Below are 20,294 nucleotides of genomic sequence, written 5' to 3' on the forward strand. Positions count from 1 at the left end.
ACAGTGGATGCAGATTAACTTGTAAGACAGTGGATGCAGAGATTAATCTGTAAGACAATGGATGCAGAGATTAACCTGTAAGGCAATAGATGCAGAGATTAATCTGTAAGGCAGTGGATGCAGAGATTAATCTGTAAGGCAATGGATGCAGAGATTAATCTGTAAGGCAGTAGATGCAGAGATTAATCTGTAAGGCAGTGGATGCAGAGATTAATCTGTAAGGCAATGGATGCAGAGATTAATCTGTAAGACAGTGTATGCTGAGATTAACCTGTAAGGCAATGGATGCAGAGATTAACCTGTAAGGCAGTGGATGCAGAGATTAATCTGAGATTAATCTGTAAGACAGTGGATGCAGAGATTAACCTGTATGACAGTGGATGCAGAGATTAACCTGTAAGACAGTGGATGCAGAGATTAACCTGTAAGGCAGTGGATGCAGAGATTACCCTGTAAGACCGTGGATGCAGAGATTGACCTGTAAGGCAGTGAATGCAGAGATTAACCTGTAAGGCAGTGGATGCAGAGATTAATCTGTAAGACAGTGGATGCAGAGATTAACCTGTAAGGCAGTGGATGCAGAGATTAACCTGTAAGACAGTGGATGCAGAGATTAACCTGTAAGGCAGTGGATGCAGAGATTAACCTGTAAGACAGCGGATGCAGAGATTAACCTGTAAGGCAGCGGATGCAGAGTTTAACCTGTAAACAGTGGATGCAGAGATTAACCTGTAAGGCAGTGGATGCAGAGATTAACCTGCAAGGCAGTGGATGCAGAGATTAACCTGTAAGACAGTGGATGCAGAGATTAACCTGTAAGGCATTGGAGGCAGAGATTAACCTGTAAGGCTGTGGATGCAGAGATTAACCTGTAAGGCAGTGGATGCAGAGATTAACCTGTAAGGCAGTGGATGCAGAGATTAATCTGTAAGACAGTGGATGCAGAGATTAACCTGTAAGGCAGTGGATGCAGAGATTAATCTGTAAGACAGTGGATGCAGAGATTAACCTGTATGGCAGTGGATGCAGAGATTAACCTGTAAGGCAGTGGATGCAGAGTTTAACCTGTAAGGCAGTGGATGCAGAGATTAACCTGTAAGGCAGTGGATGCAGAGATTAACCTGTAAGACAGTGGATGCAGAGATTAACCTGTAAGGCAGTGGATGCAGAGATTAACCTGTAAGGCAGTGGATGCAGAGAATAACCTGTAAGACAGTGGATGCAGAGATTAACCTGTATGGCAGTGGATGCAGATATTAACCTGTAAGGCAGTGGATGCAGAGATTAACATGTAAGACAGTGTATATATAACGAGGCAATTGTTTCTTTGTCTTCAGGTTCTGTTGTATCCTTTTCCACAGACTGGTCGTCAGCATGAGTTACAAAGCGCCCAAAATCAGTTACTAACCATGCCAAAATGTTTCTTTTATAATTTATTTCTTTTTCTATTTGAAAATATATATGAACTGAACTTTTTTTGTAAACAGTAAGGAAGTATAAAGGCTGTCAAGTTTCTGCGCAGCGTGCAAAAAAAGAAAACAGAATTACACTGTCCGACATCAGATACAAATGTTAGATAAATTCTGGATAGGTGGAATAGAAAAAATGAAAAATTTGACTTGTGTAGGCGAATATAACAAAAGTGTGCCGAATGAGGCAAAGTGATGTAGCTGAAAAACCTTCGTTGACGTCAGGGGGCCGCCATTTTTTTCTACTTCCGTTAAAGTCGGGAAAAATTGTTGTTGTTTTTTTTTAATTTCATATTTGAGTTACAGTCTCTATATTCATTTAGGTGTCTTTATTTTTAAAAAGTTATGTTATGGAAATAATTTCAATTTTGCTTTTATTTTACAAAAAGCGCACCCTAGCGAACAGGTCCTCAAAGGAAATGCTTTGTTCGCAGTGAATACAGAACTTCATTTGATTGCTGAATATTATCTATCACTCAAAAATAATGCAAAAAAGATTTCCAGTTGGTAGAAAAAGCATTAATTAAATATTATTTTCTTTTAAAAGATCAAGCATTGGCCATTAAATGGGAAAAACTGTCATTCATAATTTTAACATGTATGATACATTGCGGAATGATACTAAATTCACTTGGGTAATGATTACATTTTACTAGATGACTTTATCATAGACACCTTATGTAAAATCTCAAACTTGAAACTAAAATAAAACCATTAAACCCATAAAATATTTCGATGAAACTTCAAAGTTTTGTAGTTTGTAGCTTTACCTGGGGCATGTGCAGTCAAAAATCTAATTTGACTTCCGAAATAGTGTGATATTTACTACTTAAGTCACTATATGTTCATCGTAAAAATTCCTCGTTTTACCCAAGTGGAAACTGGCAGGTACTTGAAAATGCAGCGCTTTGATTTGTCAGTTAAAACTCCTGATGTCATGATAAAGTTACGAATTAATAAGCATAAAGTGACATGACCGCGGCAAATAAGTAATGTCGTCACCATGACACCAGTGTATGATATTCGCTGTTACAGGTATTCTGACACTAATTTTTTTTTCTTTTCAAGTGAATAGGTTCTCACATATTATTTTGAGCAGCAAATAGTTTCTTTGTCGTTTAAGCTACACTCACTCAGAGGCTTTGCCTTTTTCATATTATGGTCAAATGTTGTTATTATTTGGCGGCTTCGGACTTGTTGAAAATTGTGTAGGGAAACCAGTAGCATTCAATGAGACTTCAGCTGAATGGTTAAAAATGTGTTGCTTTGAATCATGAAAATATCCTTAAAATCTGGAAATATAATGTTTTCTGTGCATTTTGAAGTATTTTACAGCTGCCTGGCTATATATTTAACTTTGAAATTTGCAATTTAGTGAAGTAAGTACTTGTTGGAATTCACCACTAAATTCCATGCACAGTTGAGGGTGGTTGTCTTTGAATGGAAATAGAAAAAAAAAGGGTAAATGGCACCTCATGTGGCAACAAAAGTTTTGAGAGGGTCCTACAGAGTCATTTCTTACAATGTAAGCCTATGGAAAAAGTAATAGCAGAACTACTGGCGCCGCAAAGCGGCGCCGACAGCATCGCATTACAGTTAGACGTATGAACAAGAAAACGAATAGAGAGATCTAACTGTGTATACTATCATGTTGAAAATTCGTGGTACTTTTTGGAATCGGTGTTGTTCGGATTTTTTCATGTGCACTATGCACATAGTAATTAATCAGTAAAGACGTCAGTAGACGCTTACTGTTTACGGTTGACAAAAGCGTCTCGCTTACTGCTCTGAATATTGAATCAAAATGTAAATGCGCGTTTGATACTAAAAAATTAGTGCTAAATACATTTTCTACAAAGAAAAAAGAAATAAAATACAATATTTTCATTTTGAAAGGACTTTCGTCATGCTGCCATTACCGAACATTATTATATAGACTTATGTTTGTCCACACGACGTCATAACTCCACAGTGGTGTAGTGGTTAGTGAGTTCGCGCTGAAAACCAGATGTCGCGAGTTCGAACCTCACCTGGGCCAGATTTTTTTTTTCAATTCCTTTTTTATTTCAGTTTTTTTTTTTGTATTATTATGAGTTTTGAAAATATTGTATAAGTCATTCATGTGAAATTTAACAAGTGTTTAGTTTTGATGTCAGGTTCCAATGTAGTGCCTGTACAGTCATGTAAATGATTGTAATTTTCCCATACCAGGCGTCTATTATAGCAGTATTTTTTACTGAAAGTTGGACACAATCATTCTTCCTTTCAAAAAGAACCAAAAATTTGACAATAATGACATTTAAAAGAATTACAATAGTCATTTCCAGGATTACGTAAATTCTAATTTCTTATAACTTTGGAATTAGAACATTAACTTTTCCAGACAATTCCAACACCACTCCTTTAATTTTTAAGGGGCACTGGTGATTTTTCAAGGGAGCTCTGCCTTTTAGCAGGCTGGTAACATTGCCCGATCGAGCTTATGACACAAAAAGTAATATTTCTTGACAATTAATGAAGATATTTCTTTCAAACTTGGTCCATTTGTTAAGCATAACAAATGATACAAATTAGAATAAAAATAACTAGGTTGCCTTCAGTTTTGTAGAATTATTTCCCCTTTTCAGACTTTTATGACGCATAATCTTTGAAGTCCAAAAAAGCAATGTTCTAATGCTAAGTTTAAAACAAAAAGGGTTAAATGGCTTTCTGATGCTCTAAATTATTGCGCTAGTACATGAATGTAAACATTTTACTCTGCTTTCACTTACAACATTATAGAGAAATGTTAGTCCTAAAAAAATTGCTCATACATCTGCACTAGAAACAAAGTATTTACCCTAAATATATAGAATAAAGGTATTGGCGCACAAGTTTGGAGCACTAGAAAGCCATTGAACCCTTTTCTGTGTTAAACATTGCATTAAAACATAATATTTTTGGACTTCAAAAATTATGCATCATAGAAATCTGAAAAAGGGAAGTAATTCTAACTAAACTGAAGGCAACAAAGTTATTTCTATCTTGATAAGCATTATATGTAATGCTTAATAAATGGACCAAATTTGAAAGAAATATCTTCATTATTTGTCAAGAAATATTACTTTTTGTGTCATAAGCCCGATCGGGCAATGTTACCAGCCTGTTTAGGTAGCACCTAATTTCATATTAGCAGTGTCTGACCTAAAGCAGGAATCCATTATTCTATAAACATCATAAATAACCAGTTGGATATAAATGCCTTTAAACTACATCTGTTTTGTTTAAAACATGTACCCGAACCAAATACGTAACTGGCCCCTGCCACTTAGAGTCAGTGTACCCGGTTTCGCACACATTTCCTAAGAATACTTTCCTATTTAGTCAAAAATGATTAAATTTGAATTTACCTCTACATGCTTTAATAAATACACTTATTTTGGTTTAAAACACGCTTACTTTCCTTTCCCACTTCAATGACGTCATACCTCTTGGTAAACTTGATTCGGATAACATATTTTGACCAGTTTTTGCATTTAAGTGTACCCGGTTTCGCACACCATGCTATTTATAGAATTCAGTGATAGTAATGCATTTACCCAAAAGAAAAATTTCAATTAACTTTTTAAGTATTTATTCTATTCAATTTAAACATGTATTTTCCAATAAAACATCTGAAAGTGAAATTAAAAAGCAGTTATGAAAGTGAAATATAGGGACCAAACCCTGTTTTTACTGCTTAAAGCAGAAAAGGCTAAAACAGCTGAATACATGAAACAAAAATAAACAATAGAAGCTGCTGAATCACAAAAGACCCCAACAAGTCTTGTCATTCGATTAAGTTCTCTGTTTTAATAAAAACGTAAAGCAAACAATCAAGTTGAAGTCATTTTGCAGGTTGGGAGAACTTCAATATCTGTTGAAATATTTTTCATTTCGGTAAAGTAATAGGTAAATACCTACATGTATGAAGGAAAAGTGATTTTTCAATTTATTTTACACCTTGTTGTTGTTTGCTTAGTCATTATTTTCATAAAATTTAATATTTTTCAGCTAACCTACTGGCCTCCATTAGTATTGTTATTGTTTTCGTCTGCACCTACCAGAACGAGGCTCAAGCGGGGATGAACCCCTTGTGTCAATTTATGTAGGGAATAACTCAATTTTGTGAAATAATAACAAAGAATTGTTGAATTTTCTGCTTTATTCTCACTAAGCACATGAATTTGCTGGGTGTGCGAAACCGCGTACAATGCGAAACCGGGTACACTGACTCTAAGTAACAGCAGAGTCCATCCAACACGACAGATCGCGAAAACATATGTTAAAGTGAGATATTACTAACTTTCTGCCCTGTCTTCCTCGTGGAATCTACTATTTCATAATCTGTCAACTCCTGTAAACTTATTAAACCCTCTAGATCTTTCTGTGAAATCCCTGCTGACTGTAAATCAACATTTTTCCATGGTTTCTTCGCTTTCACGTGAAAAGCAGCCATTTTGTTTCATCTGGATAAGAATATATTTATAAGTTTGCATGTTAATTTTCAAGAAAACAAATAAATATATATAAGGTGGTTTTGAAACGAAAAACGTATACAGTACGGGTGTTGATTTCGCCAGATTCTATATGCGCAGAAATTTCAAGTGACCGGCGAAATCAAGACATAAAATTTAAAGTGATGATTTTTTTTAAATATCCTTTTAAGCTTTTATTCAGAATATATTTCTTAGTGTGCATGCTAATTTTCAAGAAAAGATATTTACATATATATTTTGGTTTTAAAACGAAAAACGTATACGGCTGTTGATTTCGCCAGATTTTATATGCGGAGAAATCTCAAGTGACAGGCAAAATCAAGACATAAAATCTAAAGTGAAGAGTACTTTTTAAAATCCTTTTAAGCTTTTATTAAGAATATATTTTTTACGTGTGCATGTCAATTTTCAAGAAAAAATATTTATACTTAGTATTAATTAGAAACGAAAAATATATACGGGTGTTGATTTTGCCAGATGGTCAGTGACATGCAAAATCAAGTCATAAAATTTAAAGTGATGAATAATTTTTTAAAAATTCTTTTAAGCTTTTATCGGGAATATAAATATACGTTTGCATGTCAATTTTCAAGAAAAAATATTTATATTTAGGGTGGTTTTGAAGCGAGAAACGTATACGGGTCTTGATTTCGCCCGATTCTACATGTGCGGAAATCTCAAGTGACGGGTAAAATCAAAACATTAAATTTAAATTGATGGATATTTTTTTGAAAATCCTTTAAGCTTTTATCAAGAATATATTTCTACGTGTGCATATCAATTTTCAGGAAAAAATATTCATATTTAGTATGATTAATAAACGAAAAACTTATACGGATGTTGATTTCGCCAGATTTTATATGCGCTGAAACCTCAACTGAGAGGCAAAATCAAATCTTAAAATTTTAAGGAATGAAATTTCAGTCGTGTAATTTAAATATTATTAAAAATATCGCAGTTATAGTCGTGACCGATTTTAAAAGTCTATGAGTGTATAATCAGTACACTAATATTTAAACATCACTTGGATTTGATATTAAGATTTTATCATGACGAAAATAATCCCAGATGTATCTAAATAATGCGATTGTGTTTTACGCCGTTTCAACAATTTTCACGGAACTGTAATCCGTTGATATACAGAGTTATCATTTTCTACAAAAATTTGATTTCTGTAAGTTAAATATTTTCAACACAATATACACAACAACTAATCTTACCTCACAGAAGATACAACGGTCGTCACACTGGTCGGCACATACAGCTGATTAGTTAATCAAATTAAATTTAATCCAATTAGTTAAGCGGGGATAAACGATAATTTAATCAAAGGTGGTTTTCTCACACGTTTGAGGAGGTGCGAAATGCAGCAGGTAATCATTCGGTCAAAATTGTGGCATATCATCCGACAATTATTAGATTATTACATGTAACAAACAGTAATTATTTAGATTTGCAATTTATTTCTCATTAACACATTTTCCATATGAAAACGTCTTTCTAAGAATTAAATTGAAGTTATATGTTTAGGATATGGCCCATTTTCTTAATTTCATTCATATATGCATTCTTTCTCCAATTATTGTTGAATACAATTTCTTTCTTGTATTAAACAATTTAGATGATGATTGATAACTATGACACGTGCATGTAACACAGTCCCACAGCAACACGGTCCAATTATTTTCACACCTTCCTTAACTCATTGTATAGCCGGTGAATACGACAAACTTTTAATTTTAAGATTTGATTTTGCTTCCGCGCAGACAAGGGGCAGGACGTGAAGTGGTTGCACACTTGGTTCAAGCGAGCGAAATGGTCGCAAACTTACAAAATGGTGGATATTTTCTGAAATCATCGCGTGTTCGCTTGCTTTTTTATCAGGTAAGTGGGTTTCAACGGTACTTTGAACTCTATGAATATGTGCATGCATCAGTTCTATGTCTACGTCACACTCGGTTTTGCGTTTCAGCGTTGTAGATTTTAAATTCTCGAAGTTATTGAAGTTATAAAATGGTCATGTCCATGTTTTGAAATTTGAATTGTGTCGTTTCTTGCCGTTTATAACACTCTAATGATTAAACTAGCCTGTTTTTGGACCCTTAAACGAGACAAAACAACTAATTGTGAAGAATTCTGTAAACGTTTGGCTCTGCATGTTTTCGGGATAGTGCTATACCCAAATAAATCTTGTTCAAGCTCTTTTTTGTTGCGAAATCAAGACCCGTATACGTTTTTCGCTTCAAAACCACCCTAAATATAAATATTTTTGCTTGAAAATTGACATGCAAACGTATACTTATATTCCCGATAAAAGTTTAAAAGGATTTTAAAAATTATTCATTACTTTAAATTTTATGACTTGATTTTGCATGTCACTGACCATCTGGCAAAATCAACATCCGTATATATTTTTCGTTTCTAATTAATACTTATTATAAATATTTTTTCTTGAAAATTGACTTGCACACGTAGAAATATATTCTTAATGAAAGCTTAAAAGGATTTTAAAAAGTATTCATCACTTTAGATTTTATGTCTTGATTTTGCCTGTCACTTGAGATTTCTGCACATATAAAATCTGGCGAAATCAACACCCGTATACGTTTTTCGTTTCAAAATCTCCTTATATATAAATATTTTGTCTTGAAAATTGACATGCAAACTAAGAAATATATTCTGAATAAATGCCTAAAAAGATTTAAAAAGAAACTTCATCACTTTAAATTTTATGTCTTGATTTTACCTGTCACTTGAGATTTCCGCGCATGTAGAATCGGGCGAAATCAAGACCCGTATAAGTTTTTCGCTTCAAAACCACCCTAAATATAAGTATATTTTCTTGAAAAAATGACATGCACATGTAGATTTATATTTTTAATAAAAGCTTAAAAGGATTTTTAAAATTATACATTAGTTTACATTTTATGTCTAGATTTCGCTAATTTGATTAGATTTCGCGAAATCTACTAGATTTCGCTATTCAGTCATACCCTCAAACAACCGCTTTGAAAAAATCTATACCATACTGATAGGGACAGGTCAAAAGCAGGACTAGGTCAAAAAAGTTTAAACATTTAAACTTCTGACGCAACCTACTCAGGATGAAAGACCTATCCATGGCCTAATCACGAACCTGCAAGAGATATACATTTTTTCTTTGAACTCAGTTACCCAAAGTACATCAGTTATATTTTCATCTTTCTTGAAAATGCTATCATAACGGTAGTAAACCCGTAATGACAAAGAAAATTTCCGTTTGATTTCATATTTGCCATATTTAATTTCGGAATTTCTAGCATATAAATTCAACAGAACATGCTCACACTCACAAGTACTACTGGGAGCGAGTGGCATGGCAATTTCTTTAACAATGATAATCACAATGACAAATAGTTAACTTGATATTGGCCACCAGCCCATAACAATACAATGCAATACAGAAAGACATTTTAGAGAAATGTACAGGTACACTTATATAACATTTACAAACAATATGAAGTTACACGCTACCTATCTGACGGGAAAACCTAGTCATACGGATTCTTTCTGCACAAATTGTTCTTCTGATATTTTCAGTAAGCCTGATGGTTTTGCTCCTTATGAAAATTAGGAACAAAGGCAACTATTTTAAAATGGGTCAGTTTAAATGAACGTAGATCTAATCATTTCTTCAAATGTGTCAAGACTAGACTGACGATGGAAATAGTGTTCATGAGTTAAAGATAATGGTGATTGGGTGTTCAGAATCTAGTCCCAAAAATGCACCAGAGGCCACAATTTACATACTAAGATTTAAAAATGTCCAGGATACCCCCTTCGGTACATACCTACAGTCGGCGTTATGCGCCTCGACAATCATGCCTTTGCTGTCAATTTGTTTCTCTAATACAAATTTCTGAATCCGGGAATGCAAAGTTTCTTTTCATTTCATGTGTTACCAATAGTTTTAAAAAAACACATTAAGCCTGCGTAACGCCACGCTCAACCTTATGGTATCAGCGCGTTTGGATGATGTCGGTGCAACACCAAGTCAGACGTGACAGTATTAATGCTTAATAGCAAACTTGCAATTTTCTTTTAAAACTTATCTTTTTAAAGAGGAAATGAACATCAAAATTAACAGGAAACCAGTATGGAATTAGGTGCTATCTAAATGTCAAAGCTCTCGTGATAAATCAACAGTGCCCCATGGTGTTATCGTAATAGCAATATCTGGTATTACGGATTCTTTTTATGAAGTTTAATGTTCTATTAAGTTATTAACACAATTATTTGCATTAATGATAATCCATAATTTCTGAATGCGATATTAGTTTGTTATGAATCTAAGACTGCATTTTTAAAAATTAAAACTCAACAAGTGAAATAAAGAAAAAGACGTACGTCTACCAAAGCACAAAGATGAGGAGAATTAATTTTATCGCATGTTTGATGTCGCGGGAGTGGAATCAAGCCCTTACATAAATTTGATACTACACTAGTGTAATAAATCTTTGGCGTCGACGTGTTTAAAGTATCGGAGATGTTGGTCAAATTGACTTGTTTATAATAGTTAAAATAGTTGATTTTTTTTTATGTTTCGGCTGGAAAAGCTAACATGTGATGAAAAGAATATTACATTTGTGACTTTCAACATTGAGTTTATTAAACTCAATATGAAAAGACAGTCATGTAATATCCTCTATATAACTAAAATGTTTCCGTTAATCATATTGAATATGATCATAGAAACCAGTTAAATAGAAATGTGTCTCTTGTCTGGTGAATATTTGAAAATAGTGATTTAAACTAAGTTCTTCAAATAAACTTTTGTAATCCAAGTGAAAAGTCCAATGTGTGCATTTAGATACCGTAAATTACATAATCCTGTTATCCTAAACACAGACTAATGCAATTCTTTTAAATGTCATTATCGTTGTCAAATGACGCTCTTTTAGGAAGGAAGAATGCGGCTAAATTTTGGCCCACTAATACAGCTATGGTAAACCTCTTGTATGGGAGAATGACAAACAACCATTTACGTGTATTTTTTTTTTCAAATTCATTCTAAAAAGTTCTTGACCATATTTTATCCAGAGACAAACACTGTTGTTTGAAATTCAATATAATTTACAAAACTCCTAACAGTCTAGAGCCTTTTGAGTATGATTAAGGTTAATTACTTAGCTCTACTGTACAGGGATCGTAGTTGGAGCCTTTTGAATTTTAATTTTCAAGTTTGTAGCCAACATTTTTTTCAAAGTGTAAAGTTCTAGTCAATGATTGTTTGAGAAAGTAGTAAAACTGTGGAAGGGAGTGGAGATAAGCAACATATAACATGCTTTTCCATGCCTTTCAATTTGATTTTGTTCAAAAGTTACTGGCAGAACACTGGTTACTAAACACCTTTAATAATTTCTGTTCCAATATTTGCAAAATTCATGATAAATAATAATAATAAAAAAATAAAACCGTTAAAAATAAACGAAAAAAGAAGCATCTTGGAGGGATCGAACTTCGGAACTCGCACATTTGAAGCATGCACATTAACCACTGGACCAAGGAGAATCGTAACATAATGAAGACAAAATTTTGTATATATATAAATTTTGTAACAGCAGTGTGACAAATTCGTTTCACATTCACATTTATGTAATTACTGGCTTTTCTACATAAACAATAAAGTGTTGAATATGGCATGTCAAACGTTGCTAAATTATATATGTATGTTATTATTATTGTATGTTTGTTATTGTTATTCAGTGTCGTGTCATTCATATTCTAAAATTTGCTATTGTTATTGTACATGTGGTTATTGTTATGGTATGATCGATATTCTTATGGTAAAAGTCATCATTGTTATTCTATGTTTCGTTATTGTTATTGTATCTTTTATATTGTTATTCAATGCCGTGTCATTCATATTCTAAGTCTTACCATTGCTATTCTATATGTCGTTATTCTTATTGTATGTTCGATATTCTTATGGTAAACGTCATTATTGTTATTCTATATTTCGTTATACTTATTGTATCTTTGATATTATTATTCAATGTCATGTCATTCATATTCTAAGTATTACCATTCTTATTGTATACGGTGTATGTCGTTTTCCTTATTGTATGTTCGATATTTATATTGTAAAAGACATTATTGTTGTTCAATATCTGACGATTCTATTTACAAAACATGTCATTCTTATTCTATGTTATGTGATTGTATTTGTATAGCGTCGCTGTGCCATTTATATCGCGGGAAATCGCACATACAATAAGAATATCAAGCTTAAAAAAAACAATAATGAATATGCAACAACAATATCATCTCTTACAATAAGAATATCGACATATAAAATAACAATGGTAACAACTTAGAATATGAATGACACGGCATTGAATAATAATATCAAAGATACAATAAGAATGACGAAATATAGAATAACAATAATGACTTTTACCATAAGAATATCGAACATACAATAAGAATAACGACATATAGAATAATAATGGTAAGACTTTATATATACTATAGGTGGAATTTTTGTATGTGTCATGTACCTGTGGGTAGTTGGACGGATCTCTTGGAGATAGAGGGACAATCTGTATGGTATTGGTTTTTATCATAACTGATCTGAGTCAGTTAGGCGTTTGTTGGCGGAAAAATTAACGAAATACAAACAAGTTTGGATAATTTGATTATGCTGAATTATCTTTAAATGATAAAAGAAACTACTTCAGTATTTTCTAAATATATATTCTACACTAACACCCAACACAAATGTAAGTTTTTAAGAACTCGAAAGTTGTGCGCTATGAATATGATCAGTTTTCGGATAGGAAGTGTCTAGGGCCCCTAGTAGGGGTACGGATCCGTACCTCTAGAATCTGATTCTAGTGGTACGGATCCGTACCTCTAGACAAGCCTGTTAGGGGTTTTCTAGGGGTACGGACCTCCTTTTTCAAGAAATTTAGGGTTATTTATATCTTAAATTTTGTTGAAAATGAAATAACAACAAAGTCACTTAAAACTTGAATCTAATTGGTTTACAGATACCAGCGTTCATCTGATTGTTTACCTTCTCTTTCAGAACCTAAATAACCGAGGAACTCCAAATGAATACACTGTTCTGTGCCGATAGGAATTAGTTTGTTGTCAAATAAACTGTTGATAACAGCTAGATTAATGAATGAATCTATCCCTTAAATGAATTCTATTTGAAATTCAGCAAATAAATAAATAAATAAATAAATTAGGCATAATAATATGCATCAATCTATTTTGTTATTTAACAATGTACATTGTTGTATAATGATAATCGGCACGGAACTTTAATGATCAATTAAGCGACATTAAGTAAAAGAAACTGTTTGTGAAAACATCCCATGTATCTCGTAACGGCTACCAAATGTGTGAAAAACGTAAATACACTAACAGGAGTGTAACTGTTTCAAGTTATCACTTTTTATAACCCATTTGAGTTACTGCGTTTATTTTCATAACTTGTTTCAGTTATCATCAAATATTACAACAGCGTTTTTTTTCACCAAAATATTCGGCGAAATTCGGCCCCATTCCCCCCTCAAAATAGTATATTTTTTTCCCCTTTCCGATGCCTAAAATTCCCCTCTGAAAATAAAAAAAATTCCAATCAATTAAATCATAATTCACTAGTTTATTTTATTTATTTTCATATAGAAAACAGTTCACCGCGGTATCTCGCGTTTTGTTTACATCGACACCGGTTGGAGTAACTTCCCTTGATAAATCAGAATCATCGAAGCGCTTTATTATTCTGCACAACAACGCTGTTGAATGTTAGTCTGTAAATGATTTGCATTCTGTTTGTTTGGCCGGGTAGTGTTGAGTTTTCCATCTTCTAGTCAGTCAGGGTTTGATTTTATGCTTTGGGAAGGGACTAGTCCAATGCATACATTGTTTTTTACAGTTTGTTTTTATTGTGACAGGTCAAATGTAACAGTGACTGCAAATGTCAGACTTTGACAGAAATAAAAAAACAGCCACTCACCGATTTGTTTAAGAAGGGACCTAATGTCTGTTGTAAATTTTGGTAGTCTATTGGATGTCTTATCCTCCACATTTGAAAAATTTATTTGGTTATCTGGTATTGATATGCTACATTGTGTTATATGTCATGTCAGATGCTCTTATGGGCCCTGAATTTATCAATAAACTTGAAACTATAGTTTATTTCAACACAAATGAAAATTCCCCTTTTTTAGCCCACCATCATGATGATGGTGGGCTATTAAAATCACTCTGCGTCCGTGGTCCGTCCGTCCGTCATTCCGTCCGTCCGTCCGTCCGTCCGTTAACAATTTCTCGTTATCGCATCTCCTCAGAAACTACTGGGGGGATTTTGACCAAACTTTGTCAGAATGATGTATTGGTACCCTAGTTGTGTCCCCCTGAAAAACAGACTGGTTCAACAATTTATGAGTGAGTTATGGCCCTTTGTTTATTTCTATAATTTATATAGATTTATATAGGGAAAAACTTTGAAAACCTTCTTGTCCAAAACCACAGAGCCTAGGGCTTTGATATTTAGTATGAAGCATCATCTAGTGGTCCTCTACCAAGATGATTCAAATTATTTCTCTGGGGTCAAATATGGCCCCGCCCTGGGGGTCACATGGTTTATATAGACTTATATAGGGAAAAACTTTGAATAACCTCTTGTCCAAACCACAGGGCCTAGGGCTTTGATATTTTGTATGTGACATCATCTAGTGGTCTTCAACTAAGATTGTTCAAATTATACCCCTAGGGTCAAATATGGCCCCGCCCTGGGGGTCATATGGTTTACATAGACTTATATAGGGAAAAACTTTGAAAATCTTCTTGTCCAAACCACAAAGCCTAGGGCTTTGATACTTGTAATGTAGCATCATCTAGTGGTTCTCTACCAAGTTTGTTCAAATTATCCTCCTAGGGTTAAATATGGCCCCGCCCCGGGGGTCACATGGTTCATATAGACTTATATAGGGAAAAGCTTTTAAAATGTTCTTGTCAGTAACTACAACATTCAAACTTGGACCACATGTATATTTTTGAGGGGCAAGATGAACCTTGACATGAGTTGACCTTGATTTTGACCTAGTGACCTACTTTCACATTTCTGTAGCTACAGCCTTCAAATTTGGACCACATGCATAATTTTGTGCACAGGAAAAAACTTTGACCTTTATTTTGACCTAGTGACCTACTTTCACATTTTTGAAGGTACAGGCATCAAATTTGGACCATATGCATAGTTTCCTGTTTCAAAATGAAATTTGACATTGATTTTGACCTAGTGACCTACTTTCACATTTCTCAAGCTACAGCCTTCAAATTTGGACTACATGCATAGTTTTGTGTACCGAAAAAAACTTTGACCTTGACATTGACCTAGTGACCTACTTTCACATTTTTGAAGGTACAGGCTTCAAATTTGGACCACATGCATAGTTTTGTATTCTGAAATAAAATTTGACCTTGATTTTGACCTAGTGACCTACTTTTACATTTCTCAAGCTACAGCCTTCAAATTTGGACCACTTGCATAGTTTTGTGTACTGAAATGACCTTTGACCTTTACATTGACCTAGTGACCTACTTTCACATTTTTAAGGTACAGGCTTCAAATTTGGACCACATGCATAGTTTTGTATTCCGAAATAAAATTTGACCTTGATTTTGACCTAGTGACCTACTTTTACATTTCTCAAGCTACAGCCTTCAGATTTGGACCACATGCAAAGTTTTGTGTACCGAAACAAACTTTGACCTTTTCATTGACCTAGTAACCTACTTTCACATTTTTGAAGGTACAGGCTTCAAATTTGGACCACATGCATAGTTTTGTATTCGGAAGTAAAATTTGACTTTGATTTTGACCTAGTGACCTACTTTTACATTTCTCAAGCTACAGCCTTCAAATTTGGACCACTTGCATAGATTTGTGTTGTGTACGGAAATGAAATTTGACCTTGAGCTAGTCAGTAAGTCTTGAAATTTGGAACACTCAAAAATGGCACATTGGTGGGCGCCAAGATCACTCTGTGATCTCTTGTCTTAGTTTTACGTTGAATTTTTCCCCCTCCAAAGGGCACCGACCCCCTTCCCCCAAAACTGAAAAAAATCACTGAAAGCCCTCTTGTGTCAATTCCTTATTGTGAATGTGACTAATGCAATCATTTCCTGAATCCTTGGTCTTTTATCTTTCCAGCTATGCAGTAATTTCTTTTATGCAAGGCTGATAAAGTCTTACGCAAATGGTTTTAAAGCTATAAAACTCTTAACATCCCATTATGCTCATCAGGCCATGATCAGACTAAAAGAGAATTTGATTAACCACAGTTTGCTACTAATTACACTTTAAAGGTCACTTTGTGAGAACAGCAAAAAGGCTTTTTTTGAATAACTTACCTGAGTTATCTATATTTTATAACTATTACAGGTTATAAAATACTTGAAAAAGTAACTAATATAGGTTACATAACTTAAAACAGTTACACCCCTGACTGACTAAGGGCTAATTATGTCTCCCCCAGGAGACATATTGTTTTTGCCCTGTCCGTCCGTCCGTCCTTTCGTCCGTACGTCACACTTCATTTCCGAGCAATAACTGGAGAACCATTTGACCTAGAACCTTCAAACTTCATAGGGTTGTAGGGCTGCTGGAGTAGACGACCCCTATTGTTTTTGGGGTCACTCCATCAACGGTCAAGGTCACAAGGGCCTGAACATTGAAAACCATTTCCGATCAATAACTAGAGAACCACTTGACCCAGAATCTTGAAACTTCATAGGATGATTGATCATGAAGAGTAGATGACCCCTATTGATTTTGGGGTCACTCCGTCAAAGGTCAAGGTCACAGGGGCCTGAACATTGAAAACCATTTCCAATCAATAACTAGAGAACCACCTGACCCAGAATGTTGAAACTTCATAGGATGATTGGTCATAAAGAGTAGACAACCCCTATTGTTTTTGGGGTCACTCCGTCAAAGGTCAAGGTCACAGGGGCCTGAACATTGAAAACCATTTCTGATCAATAACTAGAGAACCACTTGACCCAGAATGTTGAAACTTCATAGGATGATTGGTCATGAAGAGTAGATGACCCCTATTGATTTTGGGGTCACTCCGTCAAAGGTCAAGGTCACAGGGGCCTGAACATTGAAAACCATTTCCAATCAATAACTAGAGAACCACCTGACCCAGAATGTTGAAATTTCATAGGATGATTGGTCATAAAGAGTAGACAACCCCTATTGTTTTTGGGGTCACTCCGTCAAAGGTCAAGGTCACAGGGGCCTAAACATTGAAAACCATTTCTGATCAATAACTAGAGAACCACTTGACCCAGAATGTTGAAACTTCATAGGATGATTGTACATGCAAAGTAGATGACCCCTATCGATTTTGGTGTCACTCCATTCAAGGTCAAGGTCACAGGGGCCTGAACATTGAAAACCATTTCCAGTCAGTAACTTGAGAACCACTTGACCCAGAATGTTGAAACTTAATAGGATGATTGATCATAAAGAGTAGATGACCCCTAACGATTTTGGGGTCACTCTGTGAAAGGTCAAGGTCACAGGGGCCCGAACATTGAAAAACATTTCCGGTCAGTAACTTGAGAACCACTTGACCCAGAATGTTGAAACTTAATAGGATGATTGATCATGCAGAGTAGATGACCCCTAACGATTTTAGGGTCACTCTGTGAAAGGTCAAGGTCACAGGGGCCCGAACATTGAAAACCATTTCCGGTCAGTAACTTGAGAACCACTTGACCCAGAATGATGAAACTTCGTAGGATTATTGGTCATGCAGAGTAGATGAACCCTAACGATTTTAGGGTCACTCTGTTAAAGTTCAAGGCCACAGGGGCCTGAACATTGAAAACCATTTCCAATCAATAACTTGAGAACCTCTCGACCCAGAATGTTGAAACTTCATAGGATGATTGTTCATGCAGAGTAAATGACCCTTATTGTTTTTGGGGTCACTCCGTTAAAGGTCAAGGTCACAGGGGCCTGAACATTGATAACCAGTTCCGATCAATAACTTGAGAACCACTTGACCCAGAATGTTGAAACTTCATAGGATGATTGAACATGCAGAGTAGATGACCCCTATTGACTTTGGAGTCAGTCTAATAAAGGTCAAGGTCACAGTGGCCTGTTCATGTAAAATCATTTTTTGGAAATAACTTGAGAACCACGTGACCTACAATGTTGAAACTTAATAGGATGATTGGACATGCAGAGTAGATGACCCCTATTTATTTTGAGGTCACTTGATCAAAGGTCAAGGTCACAGGAGCCTGAACAGTGACTTGAGAACCACTAGGCCACTAGTGTTGAAATTTAGCGGGATGACTGGACATGCCAAGTAGATGATCCCTATTGCAGCCAACCATCAGTGTCTGTTTGACTTTCGCTCCTGACCCCTATTGACTTCGTGCCTATAGGACTTTGCATTGGGGGAGACATGCGTTTTTTTACAAAAGCATTTTCTAGTTATCAATTAAAAATAGTTTTCCCCCAACATACTTAAAATTATTTTGTTTAATCTTTATATCTTTTTTTTTTCTGCCAGTTCGAAACTTCGTGATTTATTTGGTGTTCCTCGGTTATTTACGTTCCGAAAGAAAATGTAACAAATCGGATGAATGTTGTTATCTGTAAACCATTTAGATCCAAGTTTAAGGTGAATTCTGATGAAATGTTATTTGTTGTTTTTTTTAACAAAATTTGAAATGTATATGACCCTTAATCTCTAGAAAAACGGAGGTCCGTACCCCTAGAAAACCCCTAACAGGCTTGTCTAGAGGTACAAATCCGTACCTCTAGAATCAGATTCTAGAGGTACGGATTCGTACCCCTAGACACTTCCTTTCGGATAACAGGTTTTTCGGTTATATATTGGATTGTATGTATGTATACTGCTTGACGCCCCTTTCGGATATAACTAGTAGAATGGAAGTTGTATACTCCATACCTGTCAAGTCTGACGCTTGAATCGTGATTCTCACGAATTCAAGGTTTGATCACAATTTAACGAATTTGGAGCATTTTCTCACGCTTTCTAAAAAAATCAGACAAAAAAATTGTGGACCACTTATTTTCTCTAATTTGCCATCTGGCATCGTTATTTTAAGACAGGATGAGACAACAATAAGATACATCAACAATAAACAGAAAACACATGTCAATTGTCGTTTTCAATGTACTGATTACGTAACAGACCTGCCGAAACTGGTTCTGGCCAGTTTTTGCTTTAACCGAAGCTTCCCGAGAAAGACTGTACCAATCAAATTGATGCGTTAATTTCCGTATGACTACGAGCCAATTACGTAAATCATTGATATTGACTGACTGGTTACTATTTATGCTATTCGTGGACGTTGCATTGTCGGAAAAGTATTAGAACCATTCGCGCACTTGACCTTGACCGACACTAAAAAAACATGACGATGCCAAAAAGAAAAAAAAAATTATTCATCAAAATAAACCAACACGCGGGAACTGGAATTTCCTTGGCTTAGAAAAGCAAACAATGGACCTAGTTTTGCTTTCTGCAAGCTATGCAGGAAGTAAGTTGTATGCACAACCCTTTTTTCGGTGCAGGTTCAAACCGAAAGTACATTTCAAATCGAAAGTAGAATATGTAGATCAGCTTGTGAGACGTTTTGTTTGTATTACACATTTAGGTCCATCGATATCACGGCTGTAATAAAAACTCAAAACAGTTTTACTGACAGAATCAGTTATAAAATTTGCATTATTAATTTTATTTGTTTTTTAGAAAAATAAAGTTTCTTGTAGATCTATCATGAAATAAAAAAAATAAAAATCAGGTCACATGTGTTTTCCATATAGACTGTGCAAGGCAAAAAAGAGTGGACATGGAATTCATATTAATGATCTCAGAAAGCACCAGAATGCATATTTTCATATATACTTTTAAAAAAAAATTCTTGGTGGGGGGGGGGGGGAATCCCCAAACCCTACCCCCAGAAGGAGGGAAAGACCCCTCCTGTACCCACCTCCATTTGTCGCGCGCTGCGACTCGCACAAATCTCACTCTTTCATATTTTGGAAACTTGACAGGTATGTATACTCTAAAAATTGCCTGGCAACTGCAATATATTGCAAAAGCGGTGTCCATACATTTTATCTGAACAATGATTATAGTTTGGCAATGGCTACGATTACGGTACCGTAATCCTAGCTTCCAATTCTACGATTACGGAAGTTCCGTATTCCTAGACAAGTAGGAAGTATTTAAGAGGCATCAAATGTATGTTAAGA

At 34.9% G+C, this 20,294-nt stretch overlaps 2 protein-coding genes and 1 long non-coding RNA gene across 3 annotated transcripts in view; 1 reads left to right on the top strand and 2 right to left on the bottom strand.

The window, feature by feature from the left end:
• LOC123525557 (ATP-dependent RNA helicase DDX24-like) overlaps positions 1–5,956 on the bottom strand; it is a 56,459-nt gene extending 50,503 nt beyond the window's left edge. Inside the window, exon 1 of the mRNA XM_045304690.2 lies at positions 5,794–5,956. Coding sequence (XP_045160625.2) covers positions 5,794–5,946 — 153 coding nt within the window. The 5' untranslated portion in view covers positions 5,947–5,956. The remainder of the gene's footprint in view (positions 1–5,793) is intronic.
• LOC128555467 (uncharacterized) overlaps positions 1–15,109 on the bottom strand; it is a 238,562-nt gene extending 223,453 nt beyond the window's left edge. Inside the window, exon 1 of the long non-coding RNA XR_008370079.1 lies at positions 13,700–15,109. This is a non-coding gene — a long non-coding RNA (uncharacterized LOC128555467). The remainder of the gene's footprint in view (positions 1–13,699) is intronic.
• The window catches only part of LOC123525556 (non-structural maintenance of chromosomes element 1 homolog), a 28,032-nt gene continuing 20,327 nt past the window's right edge, over positions 12,590–20,294 (top strand). The window contains exon 1 of the mRNA XM_053537760.1: positions 12,590–12,747. The gene's annotated coding sequence lies outside the window, so the exon portion shown is untranslated. The remainder of the gene's footprint in view (positions 12,748–20,294) is intronic.

Source organism: Mercenaria mercenaria, chromosome 3 (assembly GCF_021730395.1).
Source record: "Mercenaria mercenaria strain notata chromosome 3, MADL_Memer_1, whole genome shotgun sequence".
Taxonomy (NCBI): domain Eukaryota; kingdom Metazoa; phylum Mollusca; class Bivalvia; order Venerida; family Veneridae; genus Mercenaria; species Mercenaria mercenaria.